The 20,396-nt window shown below is 36.3% G+C and overlaps 1 protein-coding gene across 1 annotated transcript in view; it reads right to left on the bottom strand.

The window, feature by feature from the left end:
- Positions 1-831: 831 nt before the first annotated feature.
- The window catches only part of LOC115929488 (RNA-binding protein Nova-1-like), a 31,218-nt gene continuing 11,653 nt past the window's right edge, over positions 832-20,396 (bottom strand). Inside the window, exons 2-3 of the mRNA XM_030998491.1 lie at positions 17,963-18,106; positions 832-3,490 (exon numbers count right to left, since the gene is read on the bottom strand). Of these exons, the coding sequence (XP_030854351.1) occupies positions 3,426-3,490; positions 17,963-18,106 (209 nt within the window). The 3' untranslated portion in view covers positions 832-3,425. The remainder of the gene's footprint in view (positions 3,491-17,962; positions 18,107-20,396) is intronic.

Genomic DNA, 20,396 nt, shown 5'->3' with positions numbered 1-20,396 from the left:
CATGCAAATTTGTGATGTTGAATTCAATTTAAATATACATGTAAGAGAGGTATACATGTAAACATATGGTGTGTTTTTAAAGGCTACCCTGATCAGGTGAACTGATAAGAAAGTGGAAAGGATGCCATTCCATTCAAATTCTAATATAAAAATTGTAATAGAAAATATATAAAAACAGGACAAAATGGTGAGTGGGTGGTCAAGTGCATAGCAAAGGGAGAATCTGGGTCAAAATTGCACGATGGGTCTAGCATATCAATATGTAGTTCATAGCAGCACAAGGTTACAATGCCACAACAAGCTTTTAACCACTCTCCTGCTTCTTATTTGCTGTCAAAAATTGGGCAATCTAGCGTAATGAAAAGCAAGCATCGTAGCAAGCAAGCCAAGGTTAATTCAATTACTTTAATGGGAAAAATCATGTTCTTGTGTCGATGTTTCACTCGAAATCGATAAAAAAACTTCACAGCTGATTTTCTACATGATTAAGAATAATAATGAATGTGTGGATATAAATGTATATAGGCCTGCACATGTCCCTTGCATATGATTTATTAACCAATCAGGAAAAAAGGAATAAATTATAACAGGAAAGGAAGTACAGGTGAGAAGTAATTTTCTAGTCCTGCACAAGCATGATCAAATCAAATAACGATATTGGTATTTCTTCAAATCAAATGGTAAACAAGAATCACATTTCATTGTGAGCAAATATTGGATTCAGCAGATAAGTGAAGTACATGGCTAACCATCTATGAAACTATAAACAAAAACACAAGAGAAAACCTATGACAGACAAAGAAAAGCAGTAATAAAATATGGTTGCCAACATGGATTTAGATGACTTGGCTCGAGGTTACTGTAATCGTCATTATTTATTTGAAAAGCACAACAAAATATTTGTATGTAATCAGCTGTCAATCAATGATGTCACAGGAGTTTGTAAAACGAATGTAGGCCTACTACATGTACTTATTAATATTCAATGCATATTAAATGCACATTAAATTGTTGTTAGTTTTAAGAACATAAACATACATGTACAGGTGGTAGTACAAGAATTGCATTAGTTTGCAAAACTGGAAATAAAATCTGCCCTCTGATATCATAGTATTGTCTTAATTCCTAATTTCCTATCATACAATTTACCTACCAATTATCAGTTTATCACCTCTATTTAGTAATCTTCTAGTTATATAATATGTTCATAAAGATTAAAGGGAAAACATATTCAATCACATGGGTCCCTTATCACAACTGACAGCTTGAAGAGCATGTAAGACAATAGACTACAAGCTTCATTTCCTTTGATAACAATACAAGCTAATAATAACTTCATGTAGGACCTTTAAAAAGCCTACATCCTTTAACCACTACTTGAACAGAACATAACTGCTGAAAGTTATATAGTTATTATAAAATCACTGGGACAGTCAATATTTATGAAGAGAGCTTCTGAAATGTAGAATTTGCTTTCACTTTCAAATTCACAACATATCCTGTACTCACAAGCAGGATAATTATACACAGGAGAATCGTCTACAAACCATAACACTTACAGGATGTGTTTCAGTTAAAGAGAGATAAATCTAAATGACTGTTTGAACCACAAACAAATAACCAGCAAAGTATTCAGCCAAGCTAATAATTTCTAGTATTTACTCATCACATGTCCATACTAAGAAAAACAAATGCCTTTTGCAGTTTTCACTTAGACATTACTAGACACACCAAAAATTGAGCATATGAAATTAGCATTTATCTTCTCTTTCAACTCTTATGTTGTTACATGTGTTTCTTTCCAGACTGCCATTGTGCTCCCAATGCGACCCTTTAAAAATATCTCGAGGCCAAAGGTCATTTGGGGAGACCTATAACATGTCCCCTCAAAATTCCAACAGAGCAATTCATATACTGCCTTTACCCTGCCTGAAAGGATTTGCACAAAACAGCATATAAATGCTATAAACACTTGCCCTCTAAAATATGCCACATTCCATGGGCTACACATCACTATTCTGTGCTTTGATAGTACTTGTTTACAGCAACCTTACAATGTTGTGTAGATATTCCATGATTTTGCTCAGATTACCTGTTTGTCTTAATATAGTCTTATACTTGATAGAGGTTTGCACGTAGGTTTGCACGTAGGTTTGCACGTAGAACAATGTACTAGGACATTGTGCAATGTCAAAGAGTATACTAAAGGCTACACTGCAAGGATCACAGATGAGGCATCAACTGACAATCATGTTCTGAAGATGCCTTCAGTTGTGTTCATACAGGTACTGATTTGTTTATCCAGACGTTCAAGCATACAGAAATAATCCTGATATCACTGGGACAGAGAAAATTAATCTTTTGAGAAATATCATCACACATCACCTGAACAACAAGAATAAGAAACTTGAAATTCAAGCCATGGGTCTAATATTTTGAACACTGCAAATAATTGTAGTTCATTTGGAAAGACACATTTTGTTGCTCAAAATAATTGCTCTACCTTTTCACAGCAAATAAAATTGACTTCAGCAGTTTCTTTTGTTCAAAACCAGAGCTGGGATATACATTTCTAAGATATAGTATAGGCGCTGATTGACGGTGTTTGGAAAGACAAATAGAAATTTGAAACTGAAAACACAAATATTTCTCTCTCTCTCTCCAGACAGATTAAACTCTCCAGAGATGTAATTAATGATGGAATGAACGCGGCCTTCGATCGACACACACATTACAAATAGGAGTAGTATCTTGTGGCACTCTCTCAGTAGGATTAACGCACACTATTCTTCATTAAGTTCTTTAATTAGAGTTGAATAATCCCATGTGTCTCATCAGGAGGGTAGAGATGCAGGAAACCTAAAGTCATTCATGAATTCAATGCACTCAAATTCCTTTACCTCATGTAGTACTATACATGTTCTATTACTTCACGTTCTTACGATGAGACAGATCTCATCTGCGAGGGCAAGAAGGGTGTTCACTCTGTATTAATAGAGTTATTCGTTCTGGCTCTAAGCAGTTGACAGGAATTCTAGCTAAACATATTTGATACATACCATGAGCTTAATAAGTTTAGACCTTGATAGAATGAAACATAGGCCTACATATTACATCTAAGCCTATTTTCAATTTAATATCTAGTCATCTAATATTTTCTTACTACAGACCTATCTCTTTTCATTATAAATCAAATGTAAACATCCCTGCAAATGAATAGCTTGACCTGGATAATATTTCAAACAAATATGCACTTTATGCAATACTTGTTGTAAGTGAGATTCTAGGATGGAAGACAATTCATACGATGGAAGAGTGATTCACTATCGGCCAGGCACTGTCCCTAGTGTGGCAGCGCTCTTATACATGTAGTAACATTCCTGACATTAAACCGGACCTGACTCATCCGTGTCAGGTTCGCAGATCTAATTCCCCCGTCCCTTTTTGCAAAATGAAGCGCTGATAGATGCCAAATGAGAGGGAGACCTGCCTGCAAAAAAAAAAATCAGTATTCATTAAGCCAATGGCTGGCCGAATTCAGTCCCATTATGTAAGATTTCCACCGGGATATAACAAGCACCCTCCACATCAACTGTCTTGACCTATTACAAGCAGACGGAATGGAAGATTTTTTTACACCGGGTGCACTATCCAGAATTGCGGTGCGCTGCAATTGATTATATGGGGGAAAAATTTATCAAGGAGCTGTATGATACTATGACTACAGATTTATAGCTGCAATGAAAAGAAATACCTGGAGGAAAATTTGCTGATTTTTAAACAGAAATAGTAAATTACTTGTAACTGCCAAAAGCAAAGGTGCCACCTACCGTATCCCCTCTCCCATCTATTGGCTTTTCACTTAGCTACCTTTGTAGGTTTGTTGGAAAGTGACCTCACATGAAGTCTGATTACATCACATCCTTCAACATGTGAGGTACTACCAGCATACATTGATATCATTGTACCATTGATGTCTTGCCGTGTTATCACAAGATCTGATATAAATCTCATCACATTTTGTGCAGTAATGAGAGGCCAATCATACATAATCTACACATAGGCCTCCCTCCACCTATGTCTTTGTTTAATACTCTCCACATCACTACTAAGGAAAGCTAAAAGCAGGAACAAAAGGCATTTACATGTATAACAAAACTTCTAGGACAGATCTTGCAATACATTTCAATCTGCAAAATCACACCATCGTCATGAAAGAATGGTGGACAAAAAAAAAATATAATAGTAATTTTTTATTTATATCACTATTACCTAAAATAAAGCTTTCCTGCTAACTGACAAGGACTTCTAATCCGTCTGCTGTAACAGTTAATACTACATAATCTACCCTAAGCCCGCTATTGGAAAATGAAAGCATAATACAAGAACATGCATGTAGAGTGTATTATATGCATGCATACTGCAGAATAACGTAAATGATCATGGGCAGGAAAGCCATGTAAACACTGTTAATCATATGACTTGGGGTTCAGAGTTCAACAGGCTTGTTTACCAGCCTCACTAGATTTCAGTGTCCAGTTACCAGAGAGCTTCTCCACCACAAAGCCAGAAGGTCATGAAAGGAGCTTTCAGGAGCTTTGGAAGGTTAGGACCAGGAATGTAAACAAAGATGAGATGAAATATTTCCTGTTGCTCCAGCATGGAAATTATGAAAATAGAGGATAGCAAAATATAAATCCAGGGAGGCTGCTTTTATATGGACAGGAAAAGGAAAGATTTAGTATAAACCTCCATAAAAAAGCTTTTAGTACTTATGATACTACATCAACAATTCAATAAGTCCTGATTTTTTCCTTGCCAATAACGACAAAGGCCAAAACTTAATGTAAATGATCATCAACATTGAGGTCATGTGCATCATGCCAAGCAGATTTCAATTACATCGTTTTTCATGATCTAGTAATTACCCTTAGAATTGACTCCTTCAAAACAGAGCAGAGCAACAACAATAAAAGTACAGGAGTGGTGAGCAATTAAGCCCTCGAAAGCTATACAAAAAAAATGGTCTGGTAAACTGAAAAGAGCTCTTGTAAAAAACAATAATATAATTTATTTATATCACATTGAAAAAATTGCACTTGTACAAGACAGAATCCTAAAGCAGCTTCTGCAAATAGAAAACTATGTTTACACTGGTATAGAGACGGTAAAAACAATGCATAATTGCATGTAAAATTTAATTCAGTAGATTATAGACATTGATTGGTTTTTATACAATTTCCATTTTGCGGTTTCTTTCTACGAGGTCTTCCATCAAGTCTGCAATGAAGCATCCCTTCACTTGTCTTGCCACCATGACCCTTAATACCCTTGATCGAGCACCAGTTTGTCTCAGATAGCCCACAAATGAATTATTCATTCATATTTCCCAGCCAGCCAGCCCTCCCTCATACAGTGCAACTCCATCTCTATCACTCCCTCTGTAGCATGCTTCACTAACGAGGCTCTGATTGCAACAGTCAACCTGTTCCTCAGGAGAGAGAGAGAGAGACAAGGGGAGAGAGAAGTTTGGATGCGACAACGCTTTTAGGTTTTACCCCATTAGTTGTGATGCACTCTGCATGTTATTGATACATGTATATAATCTGCTTCATCTCCCATAGATCATGCACAGAAATATACTCTCTAACTTTGGTTCAAGCCAGACACAAGCAAGGTGCTGGTCAAGGTTACACAGCATTTTGGTGCTTTATCACCATGACAATATCTCTTGTAATCCTGACAAGAACAATATCAAGTGAACTTCTTTTTCACATTAACAAGCTATAAATATCTGTTTCCCCGAAAATAAGACAATGAAGAATGTCTGTGATGCTTAAAAATATACATTAAACTGAACTTCTTTTGAATATATAAATCATTATATTTTCATTGACATAAATTCCTCTATGCACTGGCTCACATGCAATGGCTATGATCACTGTTTTGGTTCAGGTTATATCTGAGCACAACAGGAGATATAATAAGAATCAACACTCAACGTCATCGTACATTTCCTCTAGAATGTGTATATGTATAAATCACATCCAAACTAATTGCCTGAAGTGTATCAAGCATTGCCTTCCACATATACATGAGTATACTTGTGAAAATGAGCACACTATGCATGATGGAAATGAATTTAATGAACAGACAAGGTGGCAAACCAAAACCAAATAGTATAATAGAATTAATTTATGATAGTCGTACGGATAATCAATTAGTATTAGTAGTTTCATTTCGATGTAGTGCCTAATCATATCTTTGTATCCAATTTTACTTGTTAGTCTTTGTATGCCACGGGTAAAATCACTTGTACAGAAGGCTGAAAAGCAATTAGATCATGAGTGCGAGCCAATAATAAAATTACAATAGCCACATTTGTATGGCGCCTAATAGTACAATGTTTGTGAGCACTTCACATCGTAATCATCATTACTCGGTTATTGGATTCAATTTCTAATCCGCATATGATAGTGCACACGCCCCACTCCCTGGGGAGTATTCCATCCAGGCACCATTTTACAAGCACACAAATGCCAATCCAATCACCTTAATGTTCACATCCTACCAGGTACCCATTTAACACCTGGGTGGAGAGTGGCAAATGTAGATCAATGTCTTGCCTGAGGACTTTAGTGCCGCACTCTGGGACTGAAACTGTGAACCATGTGACACTATGAACATGACTGACAAAGAAAGTGGACAAAATATACAGTTCCCTTCACTGCTATTATGTAAAAATGTGTAGAACAGGTGTCACATGCATATTCACCTATTTACATAATAGCAGTGAAGGGATGTTCCTTTGTCTACCTGAGGAGCTGTATATTTTGTCCGCTTTCTTTGTCTGTCATATTCATAGTGTGATCCACAGTCTGGTGGCATACATGTATCCACCAGAGCACAACATCTCTACAGAAATGGCTTTGGCCTGAGATGGGTGGGAAATGCATTAACCCTAGGCCAGGGATTGCAGCATCAATGTGATATATATCCTCGAGCTCAATCAACCTACTTTGACTCTATAGGGAAGTATATGGTGTACCCTTCCACACGGGGTCTCTCCTCAGGAAGGATTATGAAAGCAGAATATCACTGAAATTAATAGGCCTTTTTTTCATGCACTAATATAGTATTAATGACTGCTTTGAGAGAAATAGTTGTTTTTATAAGCTCAAGGGAAGGTTAGAATTGTGCTATTACCCGAGGCGTGCCGAGGGGAATAGCCCAATTGTAACCTTCCCGAGAGCGTATAAAAACAACTATTTCTCGAATATTAAAGCAGTCATTAATACTTTTATATGCCGAAAAAAAATAGACTAAAAAATAAAAAATAAAAAATACTTTTTTTTTTTGGCGAAGGTGAGAGTCGAACCCTTGCGTACAATGAGTGATGAATCTTTCACCAATGCCTTACACCACTCGTCCATCGCGCGCTGTTCACGTGCTTGGCAGTTTTGTACAATATATACATTAAAATGGATTGAAACCGGCTTCGGCGTGATGAATGCTTCGCAAAAGCTCCATTAAACGGACCCTTCTTTTACTTTTGCAATGCATATTGGCACGAACTTAGATCAAGATCTATCGGCAGATATTGTTTTTTTGTTTTTGGAAGTTTATTTTCGTCTTCATGTCAACAATGCAAGATAAAATTGTCGGTAAGATCGATCGAGATTCAATTGTATTGAAATTACCGACCAATCCTTCGCACACATACGGTATCCTCGATCGCTCAAACCATTTTTTAACATGTAAACCTATGGGGTAACCATGGAGGCTGACCTATTTTTTTAATAACCATGGTTATTAAAAATAGTAAATGTTTTATGCATGGTTACCGGGAATTTTACAAGAACAGTTGAAGTTTATGAATGCAATTTCGACCAATCAGATGGCTGGATTACTTAAGTGAGGTATATAAAGAGTATTTTGTCTTGCTGTCAAGCAAGAGTAATGCATGTAATGTTGATTTTGACTGATATTAAAGTAGCTTTGCTATTTATCAATAATTGACACATTTTTTTTTTTTTGCTAAAAATCATTGCTTTATAAATCAACCATACCATCCCAAATTATGGCTCCAGTTGAGTACCCAAGCAAGAAATTGTTATTTCAAATATTGTACATTTGCAGAGAGTAATACCTTTCCAGAATAATACTTAATTCCCATCATTTACAGGATTGATAGCAATCACACAAACAAGATGGTCTTCTGTGGAAAAAGAAAGCAACATAAGATTGCACATTTCCATGAATTTTGTAGATCCTGGTGTGCCACAATCTGAAAACCCAACCAGGAAGCTTGGCTACACCATGAATCACAAATTTTCTGCATTTCATCACGTCACAGTTCATTGACCGCATCTTGGAAACCACTTCAGAACAATGGACAATAAATGGCGATAATAACTCAACCCCCATTGTTAAAAACCTGACTTTTACAACCAAGTTGTTTACTTCCATAAACACTGTGAGGACTGCGAGCATAGCGCTACATTGGTTTTGTACAATAGGAGATGCTATGGTGTTGGATACTGCGGTATATGAAAGAAAAAGTAACTTGTTTGTGTTGCAAGTGTGGTGGATGCATGTGGGTATAGGGTCTAAAATGGGTGGCTTGTTTTTGGCTGTAGTATTAGATATCATACCACAAAAAAAAAGAAATGGAAGTATTACAGTTTCCATCCCTCATAACAATTCAATGGCTGGAATCATAAAAAGGTGCCTTTTGAGTATTGTTGACATGAATATTTGAGAGCATGATATTCTACTTCAAGTATTAGATTTATCTTGAAAGCTGTAGACAAAGATATTCTTTAAATTTGGAACACTCTGAACCCCTATGGCCTAGAACTTCTTTTCAGGACGGATTGGGGATTTTACTCTCTCCCTAGTGCAACTCCTGAGAGATTTTAAATCTGGATCTACGTCTTTCTCCTCGGTTAGGATATAAGTTGGTAACAGCCTGATTTTGAAATTGATACGGTGCACAGAGGCACAGAAGATTAGTTGAGAAACGTCATAAAAGGGAATTATTGGGGGTGCATTCAATATAAGGGATATATGTGCAAAGGCATTCACTTCACCTCAAATTTAATTAAAATGGTGAAACCAAATATCATAGGGTTAGTTCTTAGAAACTAAACCAGAGTAAATACGGAGCGTTAGATTTCATACAATAAGTCAGTGAAGCAGTGCTCAACAGCCATGGAACCTTGAAGACTTACATGTACACTTCAGGTTTGGGTAACTGTTTCCAAACCTGCCTACATTCACGTTTGCATTTTTTTCCTTCAAATTCTGATTTGTGTCCCGCATTTTAAATCTCATACACTATGAGCTCTCAATTTGAGAATGTCCAATACACTTTTTAGGCCAGGAAGTAATGTCATATGCAATATACATAGGGAATAGTAAAAGGCTATCCATTAGAATCAGTTTCATGAAATGCAGGACTTTTGGCTGTACAAAAGCAAAACTCCTTACAGACGGCAACGTACATTAACATAAAGTGAACAATGTTGGAACAGGAAGAAACATATATCACTCAAAAATCATTGCAAATATCTCATATCACTAATGCACTTTATCACCTACATCATCGTCATAGTAATAGGAATCAAATCCCTTGGAGGGCAATTCAATAGATACAAACAAAATGGATAAAACAAATATATACCAAAACCAATACCGGAAATGACTTTCTCATCTCAAGATTGAGCATAGATAGGAAAGGCGCATCTAGCTCATCGCTATATTGCCAACACAGGTTTGAACACACCAGGCTGTGAGTGTGATGGTTGTTACAGTGTCCCTGACTTGCTAGGAAAACCCATCCAATTTGTCATATAAATTGGGTTATTAGCGGGGATGAAGTCCCAACAATGAAGTCATAAGAATATATAACCTGCTCAATGAACTGGCAAAGTATCCTTTCAACCCTAATTATTTATGGTGGCTGGTTTTTTGTTCTTTCAAATGAAATGAAAGGACATGCCTTCCGTATTTATATTTCATCTAAAAAACATATTCCAGAAGATAATAGTCTTCACGATTCATTGTCTGAGGTTAATATGGTACAGTAATGGTGATTAAAATGATATTAACATTTTAAAAACACATGGCAAGGTTAAACTGTATTTTCAATTCATTAGTGGTTTCCTGATGGAAGCAGCAAATGATCATTAAATATGTCTGACTAAATGAAATTATAATTTCTGCCTCATCATGCATCCAATGGACCTGTCTATCATGTTGAACAATGAATGATTTAACGTGTAGATCTAATAAAAAATACACACATGTAGGCTTACATGTATACAGGTTGAGTAAATTGAAGAGGCTATTCTATTCAGTTTGCAATTGCTGCAAGCTTTTTTTTGGGGGGGGGGGGGGTACTGAATGTAGATTGAATCCAACAATTACATGAAAGCCAACATAAACACATTAACACATCCATAGCTTTTCTAACAGGATTAAAATCATCATGTTTCATTACACTTAGGATATCCTTCAGTTTTGAGTACTGCATGAGTGTATGGGATGCTTTTAACTTTCACACGGTGTACATCTGAATGTAAATACACAAGTGTCCAAAGTGTACACATTATAAACATCAACCATCAAGTGCATATACTCTCAGGAATCAGTCCCAGCATTTCCTTCCTCTTGCGCTGCTGCCAACGGTCACACTAGCACAGTAGCCACAGTACTAACATATCAGGCAAGCAGTACAGAAAGGAAATGGGTCAGAGGGACAATGTCAGCACGACAATGCTCAACCCCCCCCCCCCTTCCCACACACACACAAGCAGAGCAAGCAGCCGACCCAAATGAAATGGGGGCAGGAGAAACATGAGCATTTGAAACATTTAGAGCATGCAAGCGCTAATTCACGCATGACGGTGAGAAACAATATCTGAATCAGCATACTCGATTGCAGATAATAGCCAGCACATAACTGTCTGTTGGTAATCGATGATAGTGTTCACATGTTGTAAGTAACCACTATCCTGATATACATCACATAGCCATAGGGGTGCACTTGAATGGGCCTATGTGCCTCTAAAAAGAAAACAATCAATGAATTCGCAAAATGAAACGATATTAATCGATTGCCTGCTTTAATTTGAGAATTGGAACCATTCCCATGGTCTCCTCTGAAACACAAGTCACTGCAGCACTCATAATTTGGGTAGTACTGAAGCATAACAAATGAAATTATTTTATGTTTTTCTTTACAATATCAATTCATTGGGGTTTAATTTGGTAGTTCATAATCTTTTCTCAGTTTATGGTTGGTGTACATGTATATGATACATCATTAATATAATTCAAAGCTAATCCAAAGTGTAGCAGCAAAGGAAATAAAGCATCTTTTAATGACTGATCATTTAATTTACATATTTATCACTCAATTTTATATAAGCAAATTCCTCTTCTAATTTTGAATGAATTAGAGTATTTCATTCAATTTAATTTAATGACTAAATTTCATTATTGCCTTGTGTGGTGACCCAGGGCTCCATACCATTTTTTTAAAAGGGGTCTGGATTTAACTTCTTAGAGTATGTATGCATTAATGTTGGGGTCCAGATTTTGATTTTGGGCACCCACGTGTCCCGGGCGCCCGTTAGTGTCCTGGGTAACCAATCAAAACAGGAAAAACAACCATATTTTTCTGCCATATGCTGAGATAGAGACCCACACACATTCTGAATCCATTTCTCTGCTTCACGCTAGAATCCAATCCTTAGCACAATCAGGAGAGAAAGCATCCAGAAAACCAAACAGCTGTTGCCATTCAGCATTCTGAAATAACAGGACTTGTGAGATAAAGTCAGGAGCATGTATGGTCAGAACAGAGAGTCAGAGGTGGTACTCTTTCTCTGTGTGTGTGCCGATCTCCTACCATTCCTGCTGAACAAGAACCCCTCGAAAACCGAGTTATATGTCACGCAGTAGGTTACTGTAGCTTCTGCAGCTGTGCACAAATATACATAAAAGTCGACTTTCACATACAGTATGTATGTGAATTGCACAGGACTCGATGATGAATTGCCACAGCTGTGCTGAATGAGCTAGGAACAAAGAAATATGTTCAGTTGCCTAGTACCAGTGATTCTTGTATATTGTATGGCATCATCTTGCATTTCAAGACATGCACACTATCTGCCATAAAAATAATGCAAGATTTGATATTTCAAACACATACCAGTAGGCATATCATTTGTTATGATTTTGAAATGACCCTACATTTTATGATCAAAATCATTTTCCACCAAGCTGAAACTGTTGTTACTTGATATTAAAAACTATGTTTTTAATTCTAATTCAGATTCATCAACTGAGACAGGGGGCCCTAATTGATACTTTTATGAACTTGAAAGCCATCATCTATAAAAAAAAAAATTATTAAAAAGCTCAGATGTTCCTTATGTATACATGTACATCTACAGGTGCAAATCGTATACTGCATATAGGGAGGAAAAGGGGTTTTAGTGCGTCATCATCAAATCTATGGAACAGAACGTACATGTATGCTGGTAATAGTTCTTAGACGAATCAAGAATTTTGCTTTAAATGTATATTTTGTTAAAAGGGTGAAGCTTTATAGCCATCCAATTAACAATTTCTTGTCACGTTTGGATACATCTCCTGTAGTACATAATAATGCTCAGTCTCTGCAACTATTGATATAACCATCGAAAAGATCAATCAGGATTGTGGGGCTAGACGAGGCTGACTGACACTGAAGCTGTTCTGGTTTGTAATCATCAAACTGGTGAAAGTGAATTTGACATAGGATATACAGGTGAGGAATATTGAGCCCCATTATCAATTGAATTCTTCTCCGCTCTAAAGGAAATGAATTGTGGCAGTCAACACACAGTATAACGCATGTATGGTAACTACAAAAAAACATACGCCACCCCATTCATTAACTCAAAGAGACAAGATCAAAATATCTGTTGTTTACAAGCCTGATCATTCTACAAGTTACTAATGCTTTCTATATAGAAAAAAATAATCAGATGCACAATTTCTAAAGAAAATTAAACAAATCAATCAAAGAGTAAAACAAAATTGAAAAATATGAGATTTTCCTTTTTTGCTATTCAATTAATATGTAACATCCATGTAAACTGACACTTCCCTCAACAAGAGACACATTCTTATCTGCACATAATTATACAGCAGATTGACTATTTTTGTATGCACTAAGATTGTGTATACCGTACCTTGGGCACAGATTTTTTTTATCACACTTTCCTGCAAGTTGAAAGAGGCTGAAAGATTTCTATATTGTAGGATTTGGATGGTCTTGGACTCTTGGATACCCATTCAGCAAGTTGAGGGAAGATATATTCAAGTTTCAAGTTTTATTTCTGCATTTTCCATAAACAATAACAAAAATAACAATGAATACATTTTAGCAATATAATGATAAGTAATACAAGTAGTAATTCACAAATAAATAAATATAAATAATCAATAGTACAATTAATCATATTTGAAAAGAAAGAAAAGGCAGAAGACCGATATCGTAAGCAGAGCTTGAAATGATACCGGCCTTACAAAACGAGGAGGAGACAGGAAGAAAGAGCGGGTGAAGAGAGTGCTGTGCAAAGTGAAGAGTGCACTGCGCGAGCTCCTCAATCTATCAGATAATTTCCTTTTTATATACAAATAAACAATGAATATTTATATTAAAACAAGTACATGTAGTATATTATTGCCCACATCTAATACTTGATGGAAGTATCCCCCTATCATCTCTCATCTTGTAAAGGTTCTTCATGAATTATTTTCCATACCATAATTAAGGGGAAATAAAATCAGAACTTCAGATAAATTATTCATAATTCACACTTTTTCTTGTCATCCTGCACTTGCTCTTTTTATGGAAGGAAAAAGAAGGATGGGGGCTATAAATACTTTTTTCCCTCGAAGGAAGAGTACTGAATTTGATTGAGATATGATACAAATATTCTTTTTCAACTATGAAACTCCATGCTTCAAAACATCCAGTCTTCAGGTTTTCCTTTCTCTGTCTCTCTCTCTCTCTCGTTTTTTTTCCTTTCTTGTCCATCTATTGGCTTGTCTTGTGTGATCTCTTTAATATTTCTGCACTGATGGAACTTTTGCTATAAGATGACTTTCTTTACAAGCAGAGCAAAAGAATATGGATTCATAGCACAAGCATCATTCCAAGATGTAGCATTGTCATTATCAGTGTAGCAGGTGAAATATGCGTATTAGTAAGCTTACAGACTACTGCTTCTGCAAAGCTCAAAAGCTCTACAGGATTGTAGCAGTACAGATCGAGTCTTGATAATTATCTAGTTGTGAGAATATTCATGAAGCCATCTTGGGACTCCGTAGTACGTACACACATCTTTAAAGGGCAACTTGAAACAAGGCAAACAAGACAAACAAGACAATTAGCACCTGCAGGAGATAATGAGGACATCGACAAAGACTTTCATTACACTTCAGCAAAACAGAAAGCATTAATGACTCCAAATATATTTTCAAATATTTCTTTTTGGTGCATGTGTGTCAGTGGGTATAGGGTTTCTTGTCCTGTCCTGTATTATTAACATAAACCACAGCTTCAATCAGCAATTGCATTTCATAGTGCCATTTATTACATATTTGTATATGTCATGCGGTTAAAATGAATTAGATTGCAAATAAAAAATATAGCAATTAAATTTCTTATTGGTGAAGAATTAACGCAAAAAAGCTGCCTGACTAATGATTACTTTTGCTTTTAATAGTCGCATGCATGTATATGCACAAATAATTAACACACCATCCATTATTCTTAGATAGTACAATATGAACATGTGTGTGTATAGTATACAAGAGACAAGGAGTGAGAGAGGGAGAGAACAAACTTTCTCTATCCTCATCAGGCATGGGCAGGGCTGTCTAATGACTAACATAAGACAGCGTTCCTGCCACGCAAACATGAAGGCATAATAGAAATGGCTTGAGCTAACAGGAACGTGTGTGTGCTAAGCAAACTCGGCATTGTACACATTGGCAGAGATGCAATTACGGAAACCATGATGCAAAGCTTTCTATGCTCTGTATTTATCTGATTAACATTGGTCATCTTCTATTTTGCATGCCTTGTAGATCCACAAAGAACAAGCAAGAAAAAAATTAATATTACAGGATACCATACAGTCAGTCAAGTACCAACACACTACATTGTCAACTTGTCAACTTGTATTCAAATCATTCTCCGCAATGACTCCCAAAGATATAACCATTCTGTTTTGATATATAGTATGACCAAGCATTACCACATCCTTTTGAATAAAGTTAAAAATATCCCCACCAAATAAAATAGAATGTACATGTAGAGTATGTGTAGCCATGTTTTTATTAGAAGGTGTTGGCTGACTCTATCAAGATATTAGTCTGGCTCTCTGAGACAAGCATGATGAGTGAGATCTTAAATTAAAAAGTCCAGATTAGTGAGTTGTGTTTTATTCATAGCATGCCGAGAAGGCTCTATTTCTAGACATCCCTCCTGGAGAGAATGACTTCACTCATCATAGAATGATTTCTCTCATCTTCTGACACGATATATTGCATTACCTACGTCTTTCTTCACCTATGAGGGGTGTAACAGTGCCTATAGACTGGAATACTTTTGGGGGGGGGGGTGTTATCTCACATCATTAGTGTGATATTTTGTATTGGGTAGCTTATTTTCAGGTACCTGTGGGTCTTGTTTTAATCACCATTACATGTAAAACCATCTGTAGTCACATGTTAAGCCTTATTATGCATGGAAATTGATAATTGAATTTACAATAGGTAAATCTACTATCTTTATGATATTTTTAACTTTCAATTTTAATTTTTGTAACTATTGAGCGATCAAATTGATTTTCTAATAGCTTGATAAACTTCTCACTTCTATAGGGAATTTAATTTACCTGAACACCCCTGCTTTTATAGGACTGATTCTGCTGTGAACTCCTCTGTTTTCAGGCAAAATGATTTGATAAACTTGACTAGTCATGGGATGAGAGGGGCTGTCATGAATCCCTTATTAATGAACAGAGTGAGCTAGAAAGTACTCATCCAAAACAAGGACATCGCCGTCCTTTCTTTTCATCTTAAAACATGAATGACAGGAAAATTGACAGCTAGTGACTTCAACAAGCTCATCTTCCCGCCTAATAGAATATCAAGGCTTCATATTCTGAAAAGGGTTGAGGCATTTTAATGGTAGGAGACAATTTTGTCGAGACCATAATCCGAAAATAAAATTTGAAGCAACCAATTTGCATGAGCCTGCCTAGAATGACATTACATGGAAGCTTGCTTGAATTGAGAAAACAATTTCATACAGGACAAGCGGGATAAAGTTTGATAGATGAGAAGCATTACATGATGTAAACATCATCTTGGATTTAACACAAATGGGAAGAATTCCATGATCACAGTCCACAGACAGCAAAGTGCTTTCAAATGAAGCAAGGAACCCCACTCCAACTTCCAAGACATTATGCCTGGTATAGAGAGAATGAATTTTCATTTGGGATGTTCATTCTCTTTATTGGAAGGCACGTAAACTGGAGGGTGAAGACTGAGTGTCCCTGCAGGCGATAGACGCACACAGGGACAGTCCTCAGGAAAGCTGAGCAATAAACTGGCACAATCATGATTTATGAGTTCTTCTGTGGGGTTACTATGGTAACAGCGCTTTTTAAAATAACCTTGCCTGCCTGGGTTATCATTAAGAGCACTGGTTAGGAGTTCTTGAAGAAATAATAAATGGGCGAGAGATAGAAACTTGGCTCTGTTAATGCCATGCGCTGATGTACATCTGTGATGGGTTTGGCTGTGCACAGTGGGATGTGGATGAGGAGCAATAAAGGAAGCGGGCAAATGCAATGTGAGAGCACTAATGCACTGACAAAGATAAACACTTTTATGAATTATCTCCATTTTGTTTGGATGAGCACAAACAGACTTGCACTGATGATCAGAGTAGGACCTACTATAAAGGGCTATCCAACCCTTGCAATATGTTCGCTTGTATGAAAGTAGAAAAATAAGATAAACAGAATGATGAATGTCTGAAATATGAGATCACTTAATAAGTGTGAATAGTTTGTGGAATGAGACAGACACAGACACAGACAACTCTTTCGTTTGTCATTTGTCTTGTAAAAAAAATATCATTCATTTCTGTTTTTCTCTAAAGAGCCTTCTCCCTTTGGGCAATACTCAAAATAAAATATATCATGGATAGCATATTATTAAAGGTCCCCTCAACTTTTTAAATATTCATAACTGTCTCATTTTTTGTCCTATTTCATCGAAACTTTCACTAGTCTGCTTCTCTGATTTTTCTACTTTCTTCTAAAGCAGTTTAATATTAAGCTTGGATTTCCCTTTAAGCTAGTCTAGTATGCATGGGCTAGACTGCTACAGTAACTCTTTGGACTTATCAATATCAATAATTCAGTTTAAATATATATCACTTCTCAATACCTTCCTTTTTACTAATACTTTGTGTGATTTGCTTTGTTGACAAGTATCTTCTTGTAGATCACTCTATCTAATCATTTTGTCGAATATCTGTAGGAAGTGCAGTGTAAGGTATTTCGAAAGGAAGAAACAGGAAAAGTAGAATAAGAAATGTTACTGAACACTTTCTTTTTTGAATAAACCCTTTGGGACTAGAAGTTATGTAGTCCTATCAGTTGGGAAATCAAACCAAAATGCAACCAACATTGCTCTTTGCTATATTATTTATGATGTCAAAATCTTCTTTATGATTAGGAAGAAGCATTCATAAGATGAATATAGATAAGCACTCTCTCACTTCCACAAGACCACACAGACACTCTCCTAATCAAGATCTTGCAGGAGATTAACTGACGTGACGAGGTTAGTCTTCTACAACATAAATTTCACAAACCTGGATAGAAGTCATTGGCCTTTGAGAGTTTGACATTGGTCCCTGTATCTCTCTGTAGTTGGGCGATGGTTTGGCCACCTTTGCCAATAATGGAGCCTGCCGCTGTGCTCGGGATTAACATCTTCAACATGTACTTGTTGTCATCTAAAAAAGAGAGAGAAAATAAGAAACATGACTGTCACAAGAACAAATTGTGAGCTTGACTTCTAACTACTTTACATAATATCAGAATGATGCTTATCTTGTGTGGATATCTCTTGCCTTTACGAATACAAAAAAGTAGGCAATGTAATCATCAACATCCTATTCTCTCTGAATTCATTATCTTCTAATCACTCAACTCCAATTCCTTTCACTATTTCAATAGAAGAAAAATTATGTGAAGCATTATGTTAACTGAGATGTGTTCCATTGTTAACATGAATGTTTTTTAAAATGTTGGTGTTTTTCTTTAAAGAATTGATCAAAATTGGTATGTTGGTTACATTTTATTGGAATAACTTATTATTTTTTTATTGGTGTTTGTGAATGTTTGAACGAGCTAAAATAGATTCACTTGAGACATTAGGAGGTTGCTACCGATCACTGATGGTAAAACTATCTGCACCTTTAAAATGTGTTTTGTTTCACAGGAGTGTGAAAGATTTCTCTGGTTTTTCTATCTTCAGTAAAGGGGATTTAGGCGTAAGTCTGGAAAGGTTCTACAATCACTCAGGATAGTTTATCTTGACCCTCTTTAGGCGCCAGCAGGATTTGGCTCAAAATACTTCACCGGGATAGGCAGGAACAAGTTCACTTTTTATCATTGGCACATCCTCAGTTTCAGGCAGATACTAGGTGGGCACCTACAATGCACATTGTGTGTACTTGATTTATCAAAAGTAAAGAGGTACGGTACACATGTGGTAGAGGGCAATTTACGTCCCACCCCCCCCCCCTCCCCTTCACACACACACACACACACACAAACTTTAGATGTGCGAACATATAAATCATTCCTTACAAGGCAACTTTGCATCACTGGGTTGTATTGCATTTTTCTAGTAAACACTGTGTAGCCCTTCTTAACAAAATTGTTATTTTTAGCTTGGTAGCCAGAGCCCCCCCCCCCCATCAACTGTATCATTCCATCTTAACAACAACTCAAGAAGTAAAGTTGTTGTTATTAAGGTAATACAAAGTTTTAGTATGGGGTCACAAATTTGGTTCAAATGAACATATTGGAAGCATATGCGATCCTACAATATTCAGCGATCCTTGTCGCGGTTGAAATCGAGTCTAAAGTTATGAAATTGTAATGAATAAACTCTTTATGTTGTATAGCTCCCTCTCAAGGTCAAGATATTAATTAAGCTATAAAACAATGTTTCTTGACTAAAATCGTCCGATTAGCTATTACCGTTTGGAAATTATGTATCACAACTACATATTCTGAGATTTTCATGGTCGCAGCTACTATTGTACGGCCGTACGCGCTATTTGAAAATAATCAAAATTTACTGGGAGCACCGGTAAACTTTTATATTCAATTTTTCTCAAAAGCAGAAGTGTTTTAGGGGCTAAATTTTCCAATGCTTATAATACATCCACAGGGGGATCCAAATATATCAAAATTGTAAAGAATCACTATCCACCCAATTTTCAAAATTTCCCAAAACTTTGTATTACCTTTAATGGAAACCTTGAATGACATCAACTAATTCAAGTTTATTATTTTGAGGTCCATATTTTAACTTAGGGATTGAAAAGCAGATCCCTTTCCTGTATGATCAATGGAACTATAAATACAAATCCGATTATTCAAGTATCATTCAAACTTAAAAAAAAGTGCAAACCATACATCGCAGACCTTTTAATGAGGTCTTTCATTTCCTCTCAACTACATTGTACGTGTAACTGATCAGTTTCCTGAAAATATAATGACATCAATTTAAGCTTACAATGTACATGGGTGTCCCCAAAGAGCAACTTTCAAATTCACTAATGATAAATGACTGAATCAAATTAATTGCATGAGCCATTATTGCTATTCCTATAAAATTAATTGCGCATTTTCTGTATTCCCACATAGATCAATCAGTACGTCTATATGGTGAAGTGGCCATTTGTCATCCCTTAATGATTAACAGATATGGGGGAAATGGAATGGGAATGACGTAGAATCACCAGAGTAACAGATACTATGCTTTGGAATGGGACATTTCTACTCTGGTAATCCTTTTGTGATGTCAAAGACTTGGTCCCATTCAAAGGACCATAAATGGGAGAGGAATGGGCAAACAATAGACCAAGCCAACAAATCAATATGACCTCCTCCCCTCTCCATACTGGGTCCCAAGCTCTCTCTCCAAGCATTGCACAGACCCACAATAGGATATGTGCGCAGTAAGCGGATTGTGCAGGTTGTATTCACCCTTGTTGTTAAAACAGAGGC

This window comes from Strongylocentrotus purpuratus, unplaced genomic scaffold (assembly GCF_000002235.5).
Source record: "Strongylocentrotus purpuratus isolate Spur 01 unplaced genomic scaffold, Spur_5.0 spur5_scaffold_5, whole genome shotgun sequence".
In the NCBI taxonomy this organism is placed as follows: domain Eukaryota; kingdom Metazoa; phylum Echinodermata; class Echinoidea; order Camarodonta; family Strongylocentrotidae; genus Strongylocentrotus; species Strongylocentrotus purpuratus.
This window is presented reverse-complemented; position numbering and strand designations above follow the sequence as displayed.